Source organism: Haplochromis burtoni, unplaced genomic scaffold (assembly GCF_018398535.1).
Source record: "Haplochromis burtoni strain Fernald_Lab_line unplaced genomic scaffold, NCSU_Asbu1 Contig_169, whole genome shotgun sequence".
NCBI lineage: Eukaryota > Metazoa > Chordata > Actinopteri > Cichliformes > Cichlidae > Haplochromis > Haplochromis burtoni.
Genome location: NW_024582530.1, coordinates 144,329 through 163,395, shown reverse-complemented (window position 1 = coordinate 163,395; position 19,067 = coordinate 144,329). Strand labels below are relative to the sequence as shown.

At 39.1% G+C, this 19,067-nt stretch overlaps 1 protein-coding gene across 1 annotated transcript; it reads left to right on the top strand.

Moving 5' to 3' along the window:
• The first annotated feature begins 4,304 nt into the window (after positions 1 to 4,304).
• On the top strand, positions 4,305 to 14,190 carry hyal6 (hyaluronoglucosaminidase 6). Its single transcript, XM_005933568.2, has 4 exons — positions 4,305 to 4,439; positions 9,682 to 10,635; positions 10,994 to 11,083; positions 13,073 to 14,190. Exons 2-4 carry the CDS (start codon positions 9,715 to 9,717, stop codon positions 13,559 to 13,561), a joined length of 1,500 nt encoding a protein of 499 aa, XP_005933630.1. The 5' UTR covers positions 4,305 to 4,439; positions 9,682 to 9,714; the 3' UTR covers positions 13,562 to 14,190.
• The last annotated feature ends 4,877 nt before the right edge of the window (positions 14,191 to 19,067 follow it).

Sequence of the window (19,067 nt, the reverse complement as noted above, 5' to 3'; positions counted from 1 at the left end):
ATATTATACATATTCTACTTTATCTTGCACATATTATAATGTGTGCAGTATGCAGTATGTAGCCTACTATGTGTGTTTAAACATAGTAAAATAGACTTGATTTACTGCTTTCTTAACCAGGAACTTTCTAACCACCATAAGCACTGCAGACATTGAGAAATGGATTTTGGGAGACCAAAATAATGTGGTAAAAGGCTCAATTCTCTATGATAATTCCCTATGACATTATTTTTACAGGTTACATCTTTATAGTTGTCTAATTAAGTACTTAAACCTGATTCCATGACCTGACCACTAACCATTTTTCTGCTTTTCTACTGTTTCCACTCTTCTGGTGTTCTGCAAAATGCCCAGAATGGCACATATCTGCAGTCCTTATTATTCCAGTCAGTAGTGGTGAACAACTACCAACAGAGCCTACAATGATAAGTGACATCTTATACGCTCAAGTTTCAAAACTTGATCTGCTAACATATTAGTGCCAGACACAACAAGGTGCCTTTTAAGGTTTTGTAGAAGACCAGTCCAGAAGCATAATGTGTTGGCTGTTCATTGTATAAGACATGTTGATATCAAGAAGCACAATGTTAATGCTCTGCTGTGACAATCAAATTAACCTAAAATATATTTTAATGGTAAACAATAAAATGTTGAAGTTTGTGAATGCTGAGGTGACAAATGGACAGACAGTCTCATGCAGGACCTGTCTTCATGCAGCAAGTACATCAGTGGCATTAACACCAACACTAATCTGGAGACCAGCTGCTCCTACATTCTGCAGTATAAAACACTGAGCAGAGGTCACAAGTTTCAAAGAAGCAGCACCGACAATCTACGATGTTCTCATGAAGCAGGATCTCAGTAATTGAAAACTTTGGTAGTCATTTTTGGGACCAAGGATTTTATCCTGTAAAAAAGTCTTGTTTGCTTAAAATGTTATTTAAAAAGCTGATTAGTTTATCTTAGTTTCAACAGATGGTGGAGAGGGTTGGGGGTGGAAAGTTGTTCTTGCTAAATAGAGGCAGAAGAGATTTCTAGCACAAGGGATGATGCAAAACCAAGATGGTTATACTTTTTTTCACTGTTTGTTTTGTATTTACACTATTAGGATTCGTGTAATACTATCAATATCATATCATATGAATTTATAATAGTTTACCTAAACATTTTATTGCAAAGCTATCGAATTTTGTTTGCACGTTCAGTACATTTCGGTAATCATATTGTTGTACTTACAATTTTATTATTAAATAGCTGGGATTTTTTTTGTTTGTTGTTTTTTTTCTTTTTACTTTACTGCCACCTATATGGTATTGCTAAAGTACCCTAATGTCCACTAGATGGTGATCTTCTCATGCTTTTCTCTTCCTTGGTTGATGGTGGGAAAAGAAGCATTGTAGAGCAGAGGTGGGCAATTCCAGGCCTCGAGGGCCGGAGTCCTGCAGGTTTTAGATATCACCCTGGGTCAACACACCTGAATCACATAATGAGTTAATTACCAGGCCTCTGGAGAACTTCAAGACATGTTGAGGAGGTAATTTAGCCATTTAAATCAGCTGCGTTGGATCAAGGACACATCTAAAACCATCACTTCTTGTTCAAGAGTGATGGGAGAAGGGCGCAGGAGATTGACAGCTAGATTGGTGCTGCAGCCGCAGCGATGCGGACGCTGAACTGCTCCATCGTAATAAAGAGAGAGCTGAGTGTAAAAGCAACACTGTCAATTTACTGGTCGATCATCCCCCAACTATCACCTATGATCACGAGCTGTGGGTAGGGACCGAAAGAACGAGATTGCGGATACAAGCTGCAGAAATGAGCTTCCTCTGAAGGGTGGCTGGCCTCTCCCTTAGAGATCGGGCGAGGAGCTCGTCCATCTGGGAGGGGCTCAGAGTAGAGCCGCTGCTCCTCCACATCAAAAGCAACCTGTTGAGGTGTTTCGGGCACCTTACAGGATACGTCCTGGGCACCTGAGTGAGGTGTTCCAGGTATGTCCCAAATGATGGTAGGCCCCAGGGCAGACCTAGGGCAGGTCCAGGACTCGCTGGAGTGGTTATGTCTCACGGCTGCCCTGGGAACTCCCTGGTGTTCCCCCGTACAAGCTGGAGGATGGCGGTTGATGGCTGGTGAGAGGAAGGTCTGGGCTTCTCTGCTTAGGCTGCTGCCCCCACCACCTGGCCCCAGATAACTGGAAAAAGATGGATGGGCTTTAAATCTCTGCATAACACAGAATCTTATACTTGGGGTTGTTAATGACATCCTCCTGGCTACAAATGTAGGAGATCATGTGGTCTTCGTTCTCAGGGACTTAACAGCTGCCTTTGACATGGTGCATCACAATATTTTACTATCTCACTTGGAACACTGTGTAGGCATTTGTAGCACTGTTCTGCAGTGGTTTAGGTCTAAGAAAACTTTTTGTGTCAGTCTTCTTGGATTTCAGATCCTCCTCAGCTCTAGTCTTGTGTGGCGTACCACAGGGATCAATACTTGGACCTCTGCTTTTCCCCCTATATCGCTTGCCCCTTGGCTCTATTTTTAGGAGGCACAAAACTGCTTTCTATTTATATGCAAATGAGATGCAGGTTTATATGCCTCTAAAAGAGAAAAATTACTACTCCATTCAAGTGCTAAATGACTGTCTTTGAGGAAGTGAAAACTTGGTTGACTCTTAGTTTTTTAAAATTTTAATGAAAATAAGACAGAGGTTCTGTCTATTCGGCCAGGTGTCACTGGTGGGTTATTTTCACGTGGACACTGGCCCTCTAGCACAGTATGGAAAGGCCACTGTCACCATTTGGGTTTTAAAATGGATAGTGATTTTTGGTTTGACAGTCAAGTGAGAGCAGTAGTGAAATCCAGGTTTTTCAGCATAGGTAACTGGCCAAAATTTAACCCATCTTGTCAAAAAATGATCTCAGAACAGTATTCCATCCTTTTATTACAACTCGACTGGATTACTGTAACTTGTTATACCTTGGTATTAGCCAGTCATCCTTGTCACATCTTCTGCTGGTCCAAAATGCTGCTGCAAGACTTTTAACTGGTACACAGAGAAGGAAATGTGTTACTCCTGTTTTATCCTCACTAATAAACTGATCTGCAAAGGCCAGTAATGTTATGGGAACAGAGCTGGACTCCCTTAGGGTGGTGCATATGGCCACCTATGTGTACAAACATGGAAATTAGAGCATCAAGGGAAGCAGGTAATTCTTTAGCTGCTAATTCTCTCTTTAGTTCATTATTTTAAAAGTACAGAAAAACACCTCAGAGGCCCTTTTCCTCCCAACCTGTCTCTTCAGCCAGAATCCAAAAGTTGAGTGATTAATCCTCAACACTCCTCTTACATTGCTTAAAATAAAATAGCCTGTGAGTCGCTGAGTATGGATTAGAGCCTTTATCAAACACATTCCAGAATTTGTTTAAGAATTCTTCATGAGACATGGATGTTTGGGTCCCCATTTTAAGGCTCTTCCTTGCAGTAGTGCCATCAAGAAAACTAAGGCACACTGGGAAACAGGCCACGTCCTGACAATGCACCAAACCTGGTACACACACACACACACACACACACACACACACACACACACACACACACACAGACTGGGAAAGGAGGAAGTGGAGAATAGGGAGCAACAACAGTGCAAAAAAAATGGCAGCTCACACTTTGAGGACCGACGGACCGTGACAAAATTATGCATAAACTACGTGACTTTGCATCTTTCATCTCTTTGTGTATGAGAACCTCCTGCCTTTCATGTATTACTGTTTAGGTTCAAAGTTTGATTGTATAAAGGCATGCATTGACTTGAAAAAATGACTCCCCTCAAATGTCTTAAACCAAAAGCAACAAGCTTGTTTGGAAATTGTGAAGAGTAGAAAGTCCAGATATTGGTGTGAAAATGTAAGGATTAAAAGGAAAAAGGAAAAATAATCAAGTAAAACACAGTTATTTAAAAATTCTACTACAATACATTAATCAAGGGTATGTACTTTGTTACTCTCCACCTCTGATCATGACTGAGTAAATGAACATGGTCATGGAGATGCTCTGACCATCTGTTGCTCTAAAGTGTTCTCTTCTTCACATTAAAACGTTTCTTAAAATCTAAAATCTGGTCATTTAAGGAAATTCTCAAAACAAAACCCCTCCATGAATTAATCCTAACTGTTGTCAATATGTTGCATTTATTAAAGACTTTCTTTATGAAGATGGCTTTGTGAGTATTGAGTAACGTTGGAGGAGGGGACAACAAAACAATACTCGGGCATTTCTGCCCTGATATCACCCCAGGGACCCAAAAGAATTGGGTGCAGAGACAAAGAGATCATTCACAGCTTATCAGATGGAGATTTTCTGAGTTTTACAACACCAAGAGAGGAGGCAGTCATCCACCAACAGGTCTTAATTTGAAGCACATTCAGTAAAGAAGGGGAAGGTATGTAATCTGTTCAAGAAAATTGCTATTATAGCTTCTTTAAACTGTTTTACCTCATCAAACGATAAATAGCAGATACTAGACAAGGAATCAGTATTTCCATAGTTGCTAATAGTGTGAAGTTTTGCTTGGTAGTTAGTGGCCATTAAAAAGCAAAACGGTGGAAAATCGTTAGTTGCCCTTAACCGAGACTGTGAGAAGTTGTGACTGTGCCTGGCAGTGAGCTACTGTCCTTTGCCGTTGTCCCAGTGTGAAAAGACAAAAAGACTCATCATTCAATAACAGTTAAAAATGTCTATATCATATGTAGGTACTGGGTTGTCGCAAGTTTTGGGCAACTCATTTGACAATTTGCCAGATTGACAATGTTAGGCTAAGATATTACTGCTTCCAGCAATGCTAACATCACACAGCATGACAACAGAGATGGAAGAAACATTTTTGCAACTACTTATTTAAAATATTCACAAGAAAGAAACTGTTTATTGCAAGTACACTCCATTTGGACAAAATTTGCTTAGCCTCACTTTAATATCATTGCTCTGCAGGTTAAGCATTTGCATTTTGTTGTTTACAAAGATTATAGGATATATTTTCCAGTGAACTTTCTCAGTAAAAATCGGAAGTAACAGGTATATGATTTAGCACTGAAGTATAGTAAAATGTGTTCTAAAGTAAGTTCATTAGTGTGTATTTTATTCAGTGACAGGTATCACTTTTAAATCAGGTTTCTCTATTTCAGGGCTCCATTATTTATCATATAGTTATTTTATTCTCAAAGTGGTTGTATTGGGGGCTGATAATCAAACAAGTCCTCAGCAAGGAACAAGTGCCTTTTAATGAACAAGGCACATAAACTTACATCACTGAATGCAGCAGGAAATTACATGTATGTTTATCAGTTTGCAATCGTGACTTTTGCTGGACAACATTTTCTTCTTTTTTACGGCACCAGTCTCTAGTGGTGCAGTTTGATATCTAACATTACAGGACAAAACAATAGTATTTTGACTTTTTTCTCAAAATAGTATTTTGACTTAAATCTTGAAATTTCGACTTTATTTTCAAAATGACCCAAATTAATTTTTTTTCTTAAAGTGGCTCTTATTCTGCTTTTTAGTACAGTGGATGATAACGAGCCAAACAATGTAAACACACAAACAACACCTAAGACAAGATATGATTCTCTCCTCCGCATGACATTGTCATTAGTCACATGATTTTTTTGTCACAGCAATGCATTATCTGCATCAGAAAAGGACTTTTGCTTGCTTGCTTGCTAACATTTCAGGTAGTGATGGGTCAAACATTACATGCATCGATATGGTGTTTCGCTTTTTGTGCTTACTGCGTGCCCCAGTGCAGTATTGGTGTGTCTTTTCTTCAATTTTTAGTTGATAAGATTAAAGATCAATGCCTAAATTTCCGCAAAGCCTCCTTCTTGTTCTGCTAGTGAGGCCCCCCCTTCTCACTCTTGGTCTACTTTGATAGGAGTTTTAGTGTGTCTGCAAATCAGATTATGTCTGAATGGTGCTGGAGTTCCTACAGGCTCGGTGCTGGGAGTTATTCTGTTTTTAATATACATTCTTCCTTTAGGCCAGATAATACAGCAGTTTCTTGATGTTTCTTATCATCCTTTGGCTGATGATATTCAGCCATACTGCTTCTGAAGATTACCAACTCTCCGCTTTGATTGACTGCTTAAAAAACATTAAGCAATGGTTGAACAACAGCTACTTACAGCTAAAGCCAGACAAAACTGAAACCTTGATTATTGCACCGGACAGTTCAATGCCTGACATTAAACAGCAACCGGGTGATTTAGGTCTCTTGCAGAAGCGTAGCCTCAGTAATTTAGTTGTTATTTGTGATTAAGCTTTTCCTGGGAGCGAAACTTAAAACGGATAGTAAGAATCTGCTTTTTAAATTTATTTTATTTTTCTCCAAAACTCTGCAGCGAGACTACTGACTCGCTCAAACAGAGGAAATCATATAACTTCTGCTTTAAAGTTGCTACACTGGCTCCCAATCAGATCTAGATTTCATTTTAAAATTTTACATGGACATTACATGGACAGGCCCCTCACTATATTGCTGATTTGATTCATATATATATATCATATATATATATATATACACCTCTTTTTGTACACTGAGGTCATTAATTCATAGACCTTCAAAAAGCAGCTAAAAACATTTTATTTCAAAAAGCTTTTCATTAGACCAGTGCTTTTATGATGCATTTATGATTGTGTTGTTCTTCGTTACCTCTCGTGTGAAGCACTTTGTCACATCTGTCTGTGAAACGTTGCTATATAAATACACTTTATTTACTTTACTTATCAAAGCACAGGGCTAACTTCAGAATGCAGATATGCTCAACATTATGATTTAAACCTTTAAATAATGCTTTGAAAACCAATATTGGTGGGTGTATTAAACACATTAAGGATAATAATGCTAATGTTTTTTAAAAAAAAGATCTTTAGTGAGGTCATTAGTAGAGTTGAATGTGTTAATATTTAAAGCTATGAACCCAGAATGAGTTCTGAGATGAGGCCAGTGGGAACGTGATTAGTTGATAACAAAGACAAATAATGAAGTGAACAACCTGTTGATGAAACTGGATGAAATGAGAGATCACCTAAGTGATAACCAGTGACTAAATCACGTTTCAAAGCAGTTTGCTTCCCTAAAAATGAAAAAATATACAAAGTAAACTTGGATCCATTTTGTGCCTAATCAAGTTTTGACCAAAATTTAATACCAAATATCCAGGAGTTATAGTTAGTTTATAGCTGTTTAGATATTCTGATCTAGATCAAAGGGGTGGATCAACCAACTGTTAATCATGACACATGACAACAACAGTTTACTTCCTGTTCCAGTCTGGACCAGATGAATTCGGTTGCTTCTTCTCACTCACAGTTCCATTGCATTCATCTGTGATGAAACATAAAATTGAATCTCATGTGGATGTTTATACTCAGATCTTGTACTTGGGGGGTCTTTCTTGTGGTCTGAATTCACCATGTTTCCAGGGGTTCCTGCTTTCAGTGGCTTGGAGACCAGCCTGAGGGCCTTCACCACACTCTGCTTGTCTTGGATTAGCATCACCAGAAAAAAACATTCAGTCTGCAGGATATTGAAGCTGGTGCAAAACACACTGCCTAAAGAAATGCATTTTAATCTGAGTGGGAGGAAACCTTCTGATAATCTTTCAAGAACTTATTTGTGACTGTAACTGCCTTCTTCTCGTCCACATTCTTCTGCAGTTCTCAACTTACTGATCCAAAACTACTGAAATCATACACTTCTTGTGCCATTAAAATCATTGGTGAACAATCCAGGGCTTTCTTAGGTGAATGTAAAGCAGAAATGATCAGAGAAGCCTCAGTCCACCAGTGGTTTCCTGCTCCCCTGCTCTGGTTACAGTCCTGAAAAAAGAATGATGGGAGATTTTCCATGCGTTCTTGGAGACAACCTCAGTACCCATGTTTCCTAAGAGACTGGCCACAATGTCTTTCCCCTAACTCTGGAAAAAATGAAATATGATTACTTGCTCGTGAGGGGTTCCAAGAGCAATTAGTGGATGATGGTGTAACATAAAAAGCTGTAGAGAACAGTGATCGAAGAAAATAACAGTCTTAGTTTGAAAAAGGCTAAACAAGAGTTTGCCTGTCCTACTGCATGTGTGCATGACTATATATACAATGGGGTTTCTACTGTAGATTTAAAGCAAACATACTTTGTAGAATTTAGTAAGTAAGTGTCTCATTCTGACACTACTGAAAAGATTATGAAAAGGCAAATATCAGACAACCTATTTTCAAGCTTTGTCATATTTGTACGATATTTACTTAAAGGCATTATATAGTTTTTAAACTGTTAAGTTAAATATGAGTTCCTGTTACATTTTTGAGTTCATGAAACCTAGTTTTTGATTCACTTTTACTATTTTGCAGTTTAAATAAGCACTATTTAAATGTTTAATTTCACTGCAATCATTTCTTTTAAAACATTCTTATGCTTTGACTGAAGTCTATGCGTTTTACCATCAACATGTATAAATATTTAATTTGGTTGGCTAGTGGGAAAGCATCAATGTAAGCATGTGCAGTATCAAAACTTCTAAATGTTAACTAAAATAATATGCATGTTGTGTTTTGAGTTTGTTGAGTTATATTTATTGTTAAACCCTTTGGATTGTGCTTCATTTTCCTTCATGTAGCAAATCTATGATACGATGGGTGAGGAGAGTTGCTGGGTTGATGACCATCATTGTGTTAGCAGAGACCACAACGGGTTGAACTACTTAATGCAAAAAGGAGGACTTGCAAAGTGTACTTTGAGGTCTTTATAATGAAATGTCTAATACAATTTTTTTTTAAAAATATAAAACATTTTAAAGATCAGTGTTTAATACTTTAAAAAGTAGTTTTTAAATGACCATAATCCTATAGAAGAGTGAATGAATAATAAGGCACATCAACTGAACATATTTCAATTCTTCTTGTAAGTACTTTAATTTATTTCATCATTAATTTACTCAGTGGCGATCTCTTTCATTCACAAGAAGCATGCAGCAAATTGCCTTCCAATACCAGCATAAATGGTGATGTCACAGTTGGCATGCATACAGCCATTGGAGTGACTATAAATCAAGCTTGTTGCTAGTTTTACCTTTAGAATATGTGACTGTCCCCTGCACCATGACTCACAGGTATGTCTGCATTTTGTGGTTGGTGTGTTTGAGCCATGTAGTAGTAAATAACAGTTAAGTTTTTAGGTATTTAAGTTAATTTATGAAAAGATGATATCCACATTTAGAAGTTGTTCACTGCCTCCAGAAGCACTAACAACTTTCTACTAAATTTAACTATGTTTAAAATTCATGACAAAATATTACTGTGGCTTTTCTGATTTCTTTCTGCAATTTTTTTTAAGGGACACTTTGCTAATTCACCACAGACTTTCCTCAAACTATCTCATATTGGTGGTTTTAATGTTTAAAAAGTGTGTGGTTTTACCAGCCCCTCTCTCTCTTGTCATTTGCACCAATATTCACTCCATTGCTCTTTGCAGAACAAGGTAGCTTTGTTTCTTGCATTATTGGGGAATTTAGAGCATTCACTTCAGTGCTCATCACTTATGTGCTTCATGATTGTTCCTGCTCATTGAAGCTCATAATGCATTTATTTTCCCTCTGAAAATGTAATATCTGCTCTCTCTCTCTGTGCAGGACTACTAATTGTTCTTTGAGGAATCAAGGGCCATGGTGCTAATGGCACGCCATCTACTGCTGCTGGTCTTATGGGTTTGCATAGTTGATGGTGACCAGACCAAACCAACCCAACCACCTCTGATACCTCATAAGCCTTTTGTTGTAGTCTGGAATGCTCCCACTGAGTCATGTCGGCTTCGATTCAAGGTGGACTTGGACCTTAGCATTTTTGATATTGTAGCAAACCTCAATGAAACTCTAAGTGGACCAAATGTCACCATCTTCTACCACAGCCGTCTGGGATACTACCCATACTACTCGAACTCTGGGATCCCAATAAATGGTGGCCTGCCGCAGAACCAAAGCATCTCCAAACATCTTGGAAAAGCCCGGGCTGACATTGACAAGTTGATCCCCCACAAAGATTTCCGAGGTTTAGGCGTCATTGACTGGGAGAACTGGAGGCCTCAGTGGGTCAGAAACTGGGGCTCTAAAGACATCTACCGCAAAAGGTCCAGGGAACAGATCCGAAAACTTCACCCAAATTGGCCAGAGAGCAAAGTTGAAAAGGAAGCGAAGGAAGGCTTTGAGAGAGCTGGACAAGCTTTCATGAATCTGACCTTGGCACTGGCTCAAGGTCGCAGACCAGGTGGACTGTGGGGGTTTTATCTGTTTCCAGACTGCTACAACTATGGCTACAAACAACATCCACAACATTACACTGGGGAATGTCCAAATGTTGAACATGTTCGCAATGACCATCTGATATGGCTCTGGAAGGAGAGCACAGCCCTCTATCCATCCATCTACCTAGACTATGAGCTAAAGTCCTCCTCTAACACAGTCAAGTTTGTCCATTATCGAGTCAAGGAAGCTATGAGGATTGCATCCATTGCACGCGTGGATTTCACATTGCCTGTGTTTGTCTACTCCCGACCATTCTATGCCTACACCTTTGTAGTTCTGTCAGAGGTAGGCCTTAAGCTCTTTAATTACACCTTCATGGTGTGTGTGCCAACTGGAAACATTTAAAAAGCAAAAAAGTGTCTATTGGCCTAATAATTAAGCTGTATACAACATACTGCAATATTTTGCAATGTTTGGGGGACCATTTTTCCTTATGATCCACTTCACAATTATCCCTGCTTTGCTTTGCTCTTTTGACGTTAACATATCCTAGTATTTACCACAAAGATGGTTGTAGACAAGAGAAAATTAATAGATTGTGCAATGGTGGATATAAAGAATTCCTGGATCTCTTTAAAGGCATCATAAATTGAAGTGTTAACAGTGTTTACTGGCAAAATATACACCTGTCCTTTTCTTTAAGAGTGACCTGATTCATACTATTGGGGAAAGCGCTGCCTTGGGAGCATCAGGTGTCGTCCTTTGGGGATCCTCAGAGTATGCTCAATCACAGGTAACTGCTAGACATACAGACAAAAATAGAAACACAGATTTAAAAAAATTTGAGGAGCTGTGTAAAATGTAAATAAAAAAAAAAGAAAAATTTATCATAAGAAAAATATTTGCTCATTTTGAATTTGATGGCTGCCATCAGGTAGTTCTGGGGGCTGGGAGGTGGCCTGGGGCAGGGATGAAGCAATTCAGGGGCTGACTGTTTGGCCCACAGCAAGGATGAAATAGTTCATCGGCCACCGGATCAGTCAGGAGGTGAGCAGAGGAGACAAAGTTCGGTGGCCAGGCCAAGAGGTCAGGGGAGAAGACAGGCCACTTCAGGAGGCTGACCAGGCGGGCAGTGCCAGAGATGGAGTTCAGGAGGGTTGGCTGTACTGATGGTGCCAACAAAGGCCCTGTGTGTCCATTACTGAAGGCTGACAATGGTAATGAAGGCGACCATCAGAAGGACGACTTTATGAAAACCCTCTAGAGGCCACCGTCAGCAGAGGGATAGAAGAGTTAAGGTAGATTGGCTGGGATTGATGATGGTAATGAGGATGCCATTCAAAAATGTAGGTTAAAGCTCTATAATGCAAAGAAGAAGCCATGTGTGAACATAACCAGCAACTGGTCTCTAGAGATCCCCGAAAATCACAGACTTTTATTTAAAGGAGAGATACCACACAGTGGTAAACATGTCTCTGTCCCAACCTTTGAGACATTTTACTGCCACCATTTTCAAAATGAGCTAAAGTCTTGATGTGCAAAAGCAGCACCAAATAAAACAATAAAAAAGAACTTCCTTCTAAAATAAGTTAATTGCTAAAATAAAACTAATTGTGCTGCACTACAGTGGCCTAACATATAAAAGACACGAGAAGCACTGCAAGGAATATATTTAAAAAGCAAACACCACATGTCAAAGCTCAAATGCATGACAATTTACATTGCAACCCAAAGGGGGGAAAAAACATAAGAAAAGTCTGCAGTGCCCACCACCACTCAAAATCACTGTGGTACATGCAAAAAACAGAAAAAAAATCACACTAATTTCTGTGCAGTTCCTTTACTGTCTGAAAACACAGAAACAAAGACCTTACACTAGTCTCCAATGTGATGCCTTGATGTTAGCTATACTGAAACTACAAGACGATGGACTGCCAAACATGCCAGAGTGTTTTCTAACCCTGTTGTTTTATGGAGGTCTTATAAACAAAAACACCCTGTGAAAATATCCCTTCACAAGGCTGGTATTTTAAAGAAGGCCCATTTGGGCCCAGATTTACTAATGTCTGCAGTAGCCAAAAGACTTCTTTAGATGTTAACATAACGAGGCTCAGTGTCAGTTTTGTGACTGAAAGTTATGAAGAGTAATTTTGTGGCTGGCCTTATGGTATATGTATTTGCAAGAGTCTCACTTTCAGGAGGAGAATATTTTAACCAGTCACGTTATCAGAATCAGTGACTAATCAGCACTTTGCACAGATGGCTCAATGCTCCTATTGCACTGCCAAAACTTTGGCACTGTCCTAAAACTCTTCACTCTGTCCTCATGCGCATTTAGAGGTGAGCCCCATAATAATACCGTTTTCATAAGACAGAGGGGAAATGATTTGAAATGAGCTTCTTTCGGTTTCACTCTGTTTCTGGCTGCATGTTTGTCTATAAATTACAGTGGTAAACATAATAAAATACTCCATTTTACTATGTAATGCTTCAAGGTCATAGGTCAAAGGTCAGGGTTATTCAAATTAATCAAATGCTTTAGTTTTCATTGGATCACCTCCAAACTTTAAAGCAGTATATTAGTCATTGGAGGGCATAATTTATTAGTGCTTTTCTAGTTCTTAGCCTTTATATTTTATGACAGTTCAGCACAAGAAAATGTCTTTAAAGTAGGGAATAAAAAAGCTAATGGTGTTGACAATGCTGTTGAAAATTAAATACAATATATTATTCTAATAAACGTCTTATACGTTTGACTTAGAATTTCTCCTTCCTCCCCTAGAGAAACTGCCTAACGGTGAAGAAGTACATCAATGGTCCTCTGGGACATTATGTCATCAATGTCACATCAGCAGCTAAGCTGTGCAGCAAAGCATTGTGCAAAAAGAACGGTAGATGCATCCGTAAGAGCCTGGACTCAGACACTTACCTACACCTGAACCCACGCTTCTTCCACATCCACCACAACTCAGCTCCCAGCGGCCCTCGCTTTCACATCAGTGGCCACCTAAACAACCACGACATCCTGGATATGAAGCAAAAGTTTACCTGCCAGTGCTACCAGGGCTGGACAGGTGTTTACTGTGAGGTACCTCAGACTATGCCACCTCTTCCTCTTCCTCCCCCACTCCAACCCACTGTGCCAGTACTTCGCCCTCAGGGGATCAATCTGCTGGGAGACATCCTGCTCCTCCTGTCACTCCATTTCTTCTGTCTATGTGTCATCATATTCCTGGGACTTTGTTTGATTATCAAGTCTCTCATATTGTAGACACAAAGATTTTATTTAGGACCAGAGAATTGCTGTAAAGTCTTTGCCAGACCACAAGTGTGATCAGCCACAGTTCATGCCAATGTCCCCTAGTTGAAGAAAACTGTTTGTATTGAAAGAATGAGAAATTCTCAGATTTGGCCTATAAATGCAAAACTCAGTCTGATCGTGGTCTGATCCAGGCAACAATGTTTGTCTCTGTGTTAAAGTTCAGTTCAGGAAAAATGTACATTGCGGTTTTATTTATGTCACAAATTGCATATTTAGATTCCCATAATGTTCCCACTAAACAATATTTTTGAGTTTTTGTTTTTTTGTCTTTGATTTTAGTTTTACCTGACTGTTGGCTGCTGACCAGCATTCATTTCAATTTATATAATCCCAAACCACAAAAAAGTTGCCTCAAGGTGCTCTTACTTTCCATTTGAAGGGAAAATGATGACAATCTGGGAGTAGAGAAATATAAAAATTCTGTAATCCATATAGGCTTTTCTAAATTCAGTGGATTGGGCTTAAACTTTTTCTGTATGATGAATTTAAGTTGCTGGTTTTCAGGAACTTTATTGTCACTAACTCCATATTTTGATACAAGTTCTCGCAACAAAATAAAGTTTCTCTCTTGAATAATATGTTCTAGATTCTTTCTATCCCCTTTACATGCCATGATGCAAAAGTCAGTAGGTTCTAATTTTTGGACAAATATCTGGATTGTTCCAAATGGGAGCTACACGGGATAAGTGAAGACTTATTATTATTTATTTTTACTTACTTATCTTATTTATCAAAAATTTCCACAGGCTGTCAAGGACGTGTTTAAGTTAAGACTTTTAAAGCAGTTATAATGCTCATTACTGAAGCCAATGAAAAGCAGAGCATACACACATATAGGTTCACCCATGAGTTACGCATCTGTTAGGTGTGGCTGTGTGCAGGCAGGAATAGGACCCAAGGTGCAGACTCCGGAGACAGAACTCAAACATACATAACTGGGGAAAAAGGTCAAAAATAAACTAACACCGGCGGATTGACAAAACACACAGCAAAATAAACGGTAGATCGCGACACAGACACCAAGAAACACAGGGCTTAAATACACAGAGGGAGCAATCAGGGAATGGGTAACAGGAGGGAAACACAGCTGGGGCAAATCAGGCCTAACGAGACAAGGGGGAAGCAAAACCAGACACATTAACATCAGACATGGACTTTCAAAGTAAAACAGGAAACATAACACAGACTCACGGGCAGGCACTATAACAAAAGGGAACAGAGACGTGGGAACAGGGCAGACACAAACACTGACTGAACACGGGGATATAGGAACTTAAGATACACATAGACACGAACTAGACAAGGGGATGCAGGTGATAGGGGAGACAGAGCAACTAAAGAAGACAGAGACATAAGCCATTAGATAGAACTCAAAGAAACCAAAAACTAGACAGTATAAATAATATAAACTCAAAAGCCCTGGGTCGACGACCCAGGCATCCTAACAGCATCAGGCTTCCTTTTCTCCATTTTGAAACAACAAACACTCTTTAGCTAAAAAGTAGTGAAAACAATTGGTAGCTCTAAACCACCATTGTGTTTTGGGTTCTATGGAGTTTTGAAATGTATTTGTGATGGTTTAACTATTAATAAAAATTCACAATGTTTGAGTGTAGTTACTTAAACCAAGCGATAGAGTTTACTAGAATTAGTTCTGCCTAAAATCAATTATCTGTTCTCACTATCATTTTAATGAGTGATATACGTGAAGTTTTCAATGTGTTAGACCTTCACTTGATATATGATTCAGAACACTAATAAATAGCTTATCTTTACTAAACATAATGCATTCAGAAGGGGGCAAATGGGCAAATGATGAGATGAGGAGAGCCAGCAGGCAGGATCAGTTCAGCAACAGAAATCACATGTGGAAAGAAAAACAGAAAAAGGTGCAAAAATGAGAATAAACCACCCATAACTACAAAACTATTGGCAGCAAATGAGTGTGAATGTATGTAGCTATAAATATTAAGGGAACAAATGAGAGAATACAAGTTCCAGAAGACCACAAATTTCTGATGGTCTCTAAAAAAGGACACCATTCTACATGTTACATACTGTGCTTTTGACATCAAATTAAGGTTTTGAAATAAATTTGAAATCAGCAGTGATTCAGCCGTAATGGAACAGGTGAAAATTCACAAACACATGCAAACTGACCGCAGTTTCTTTCCAGAGATGACACTTGTCCTTTAAATTGAATTCACACAATATTAAAGTTGTGGTGATAATTTTAAGCATGCCCAAAAACATCAGGCACTTCTGAGTTTGTGAGACTGCAAATATTACACTAAACATGAAATTCACTTTTATTAAAGTAAGATGTTGATGGGGTCCAGGTGATCATAAAGGCTAGAGGAACAGAGGATGGTAGGACGAGAGGAAGTGGTCTAGTGTGAATTAACACAGTAATTAGTAAACATGCAAGCGGGTAAGTAGTAGTAGGGGATTGAAGTTAGCGTTGCATGATTTCTCTTAATTTGGTCATAGCTGAGACCTACTTCAACAGCAATGATGAGCTATCTGTGCAAATTATGAGTCCACAGTGACACTTCAGACAACCCAGCGCTCTGCCATCATCATGATACTTCCAGTAAATGATCGATGAATAGCATAAGTGTAGGAAAGCTGTTTGGAAGTGTATCTCAAAAAGAAAGATCAGTCAAATCCAAACAAGAACTGATTTGTTTTTAAAATATAATAAAATATAATTAGCTGACACTGACACCGCTAAATTATTCTCGCAGCAAGCTTCTGTCAGTGTTGTTAATGGATTAAGATGACTGACAGCTGAGGGTGTAAAGACGCTCCCCATCTGCATATCACAAGCTCTTTGTTTTCTAATATTTCTAACGTTATAATCTTCCTCACTTTCTTAACACAAACCTGTTAGAACAGACAAAAATTACATCATCAGCACAGATGGTTTAAAAAAAATAACAAAGACAGTGTTTTGCTGTTTGTTTCCTTCAACTTCTTCAATGAGACCAAGAAGTTAAAGAGTTCAACTTTTTTTTTTAGTGCTATATCCTACCTCTGCTTTAGAAAATAAACTTCTAGGGTTCATCATTCAATATGTGTTAAGTACACAGACACCAAAGACCAGTAATTTTAAAAACCTCAGACTTTAGTTAGCTCCTGCACTTTAACTAATAACCATAATCAGCTGCAGTTCAGTGTCAGCTCTCATGGTGGATGTTCAGCGTGTCTGCAAGTAAACCTGGCAGAGACTAAACATGAGTTTCCTCTCAGTGACCTTTTTTGTTGTTTAACAAATCATCTCCAGCTTACTGGCCTGAACCTCTGAAGGGCCATAATGCTGACTGATATTCATCTAAAGGTTTTTTTTTTTTTCAACATCAGCAAATCAATGAAAAGACCAGAATCAGAAAAATCAGTGTGTAACTGTTACGTCCGCAGTGGCAGACGAGTGGAGGTTGGAAGTAGGACCCAAGATGCAAGCACTGACTTTGATGAGAGTGAGCTTTATTGCGACAGAGATAGAACAAGCAGCAAAGGAGGTGGCAAGTGCAGAACCTAAGATTAACTAAACTGGGAAAAACTAACACAAGCAGACCTGAAATGGAGATGCAGGGACACTCGGGGAACCACAATAGGGTGATGCAGGGAAATAACGCAGACAAACCAGCAACAGGTAGGAGAACACACAGGGCTTAAATACACACAGCAATAATCAAGGGATGAGAGACAGGAGGGGAACACACCTGGGAGAAATCAGAACTGACGTGACAGGGGAAACGTAAATCGAACACACTCACATGAAACAGAGACCTTCAGAATAAAACAGGAAACTCACAGACACGGAGTCCCAGACAAGACGCTGGTTATTATCTTTCTACTGCCACTCCACTAGTGATATCTACAGTTGCTGATTACAGGCGGGGAGTCAATGCAGCTAAACATTTACATTCTTTGTACACAAGCAGTTAACAAGGTCCAAACAGCAGCAATTGATGATCTAGATGGTTTCATCTTACAAACTCATTGAAATGAAGAAAAGAAAACTAAACTGTATCCATTTCTGCAGCAAAGATAATAATAAACCCTGTGGAAAACACATAATTTTGTCCTTTCTACTGAAATACATTTAAAAGAAGTGAATGATACAACTGCTGGTACTTCTACAATTCACAGGAACAAAGGTCTGAATGTAGAATGGAGAGTTTGTGATACTGCTACACTAGAGATGGGCTGCTGTTTCAGTGAAAATAAGTAAATAAGTGTCATACACATCATCACAGTATGATGAGATTGAAAAAAAAGCATGCAATATCAAACACATTTGTTGATCATTTCACAGTTTAAAGGTTAAGATGAGAGAAACTTGTAATCCAAAGATTATTCATCCACTTTGATGACATCAGGCTGAGAGGCAGAACAGATTAAGGCCTGTCCGAAAGGGTAAACACTATCATTCTGTCACTTGTTGCCACATTGTTATGCAAGAGGTGTTTTGCAGATTCCTTGACACACATGGCATGGTTACTGAAAGATAACAGTGAGAAAATTAAAATACTGTCTTGGAAACAAGGCCCCCCTGCCCCTGGAATTAAACTGCCTGATAGACCCCATGGGGCCACAGTGGAAACCGTCTTGCAGTTTCTGCAGTCCAAGCTGGACAAGTGCAACGAGGTAAGCTGGCATCGATTAAGGCAGTTTGTGTTGTACGCTCAGCACTCAGTCGGAATGAATCGTGTCTGATCTCCCAGTTTCTAAAAGGTGCCTAGAGGCCGACAGCTTGTAGGTCTGGATCCTCATTTCCCTCATGGGACTTCGATTTAAGCTTCACACCCTTCAGCAACCTCCCTTTGAACTCTCAAGGATGCTGATTTGCAAAGACTTTCCCTAAAATCAGCTTTTCTGATGTCCATAATACATAATGCAATGTAACTGCACATTTTGATGTTTGGGATGTCTCGATTTTCTTTAGTTTTGTATTTTGTACTTCTTCTTCCTGGTTGTATCAACAAAAGATTTGAAGCTTCAAAGCCTCAAAGACAGAGCCTACCAGTGACATCCAATGGATGATTACAGTTATAGCATTCACAAACTTCCAAATGATTCACACATCTTGTTGATTCCAGGTCCAACATAAAATCAATAAAGACTAGACTGCAGAGACTGTACCTCAGCTCCAATCCCCAGTAAACTTTGGTCCAGTTAACTCTGGTTTGTGGTTAATCCTGAGGTGGAGCAGCTGATGTCGTTGTCTAGTGAAACTGGTTGGGTGCTCTGCTGAGGAGCCCCAGGCTTCACCATCAGCTGGAGTCTCTGCTGAGGAGCCTCAGCCTCTGGTGTATCCAGAGAATCCTATGTGTCATGCCTATTCCGTGTTGCCTGAGTTTCCACACTACCATTGCCACCAAAAAAGTTGGCAACAGTACATTTGAATACTCATAGATAACAACAATAATTATATTTTGGCATAAAATTA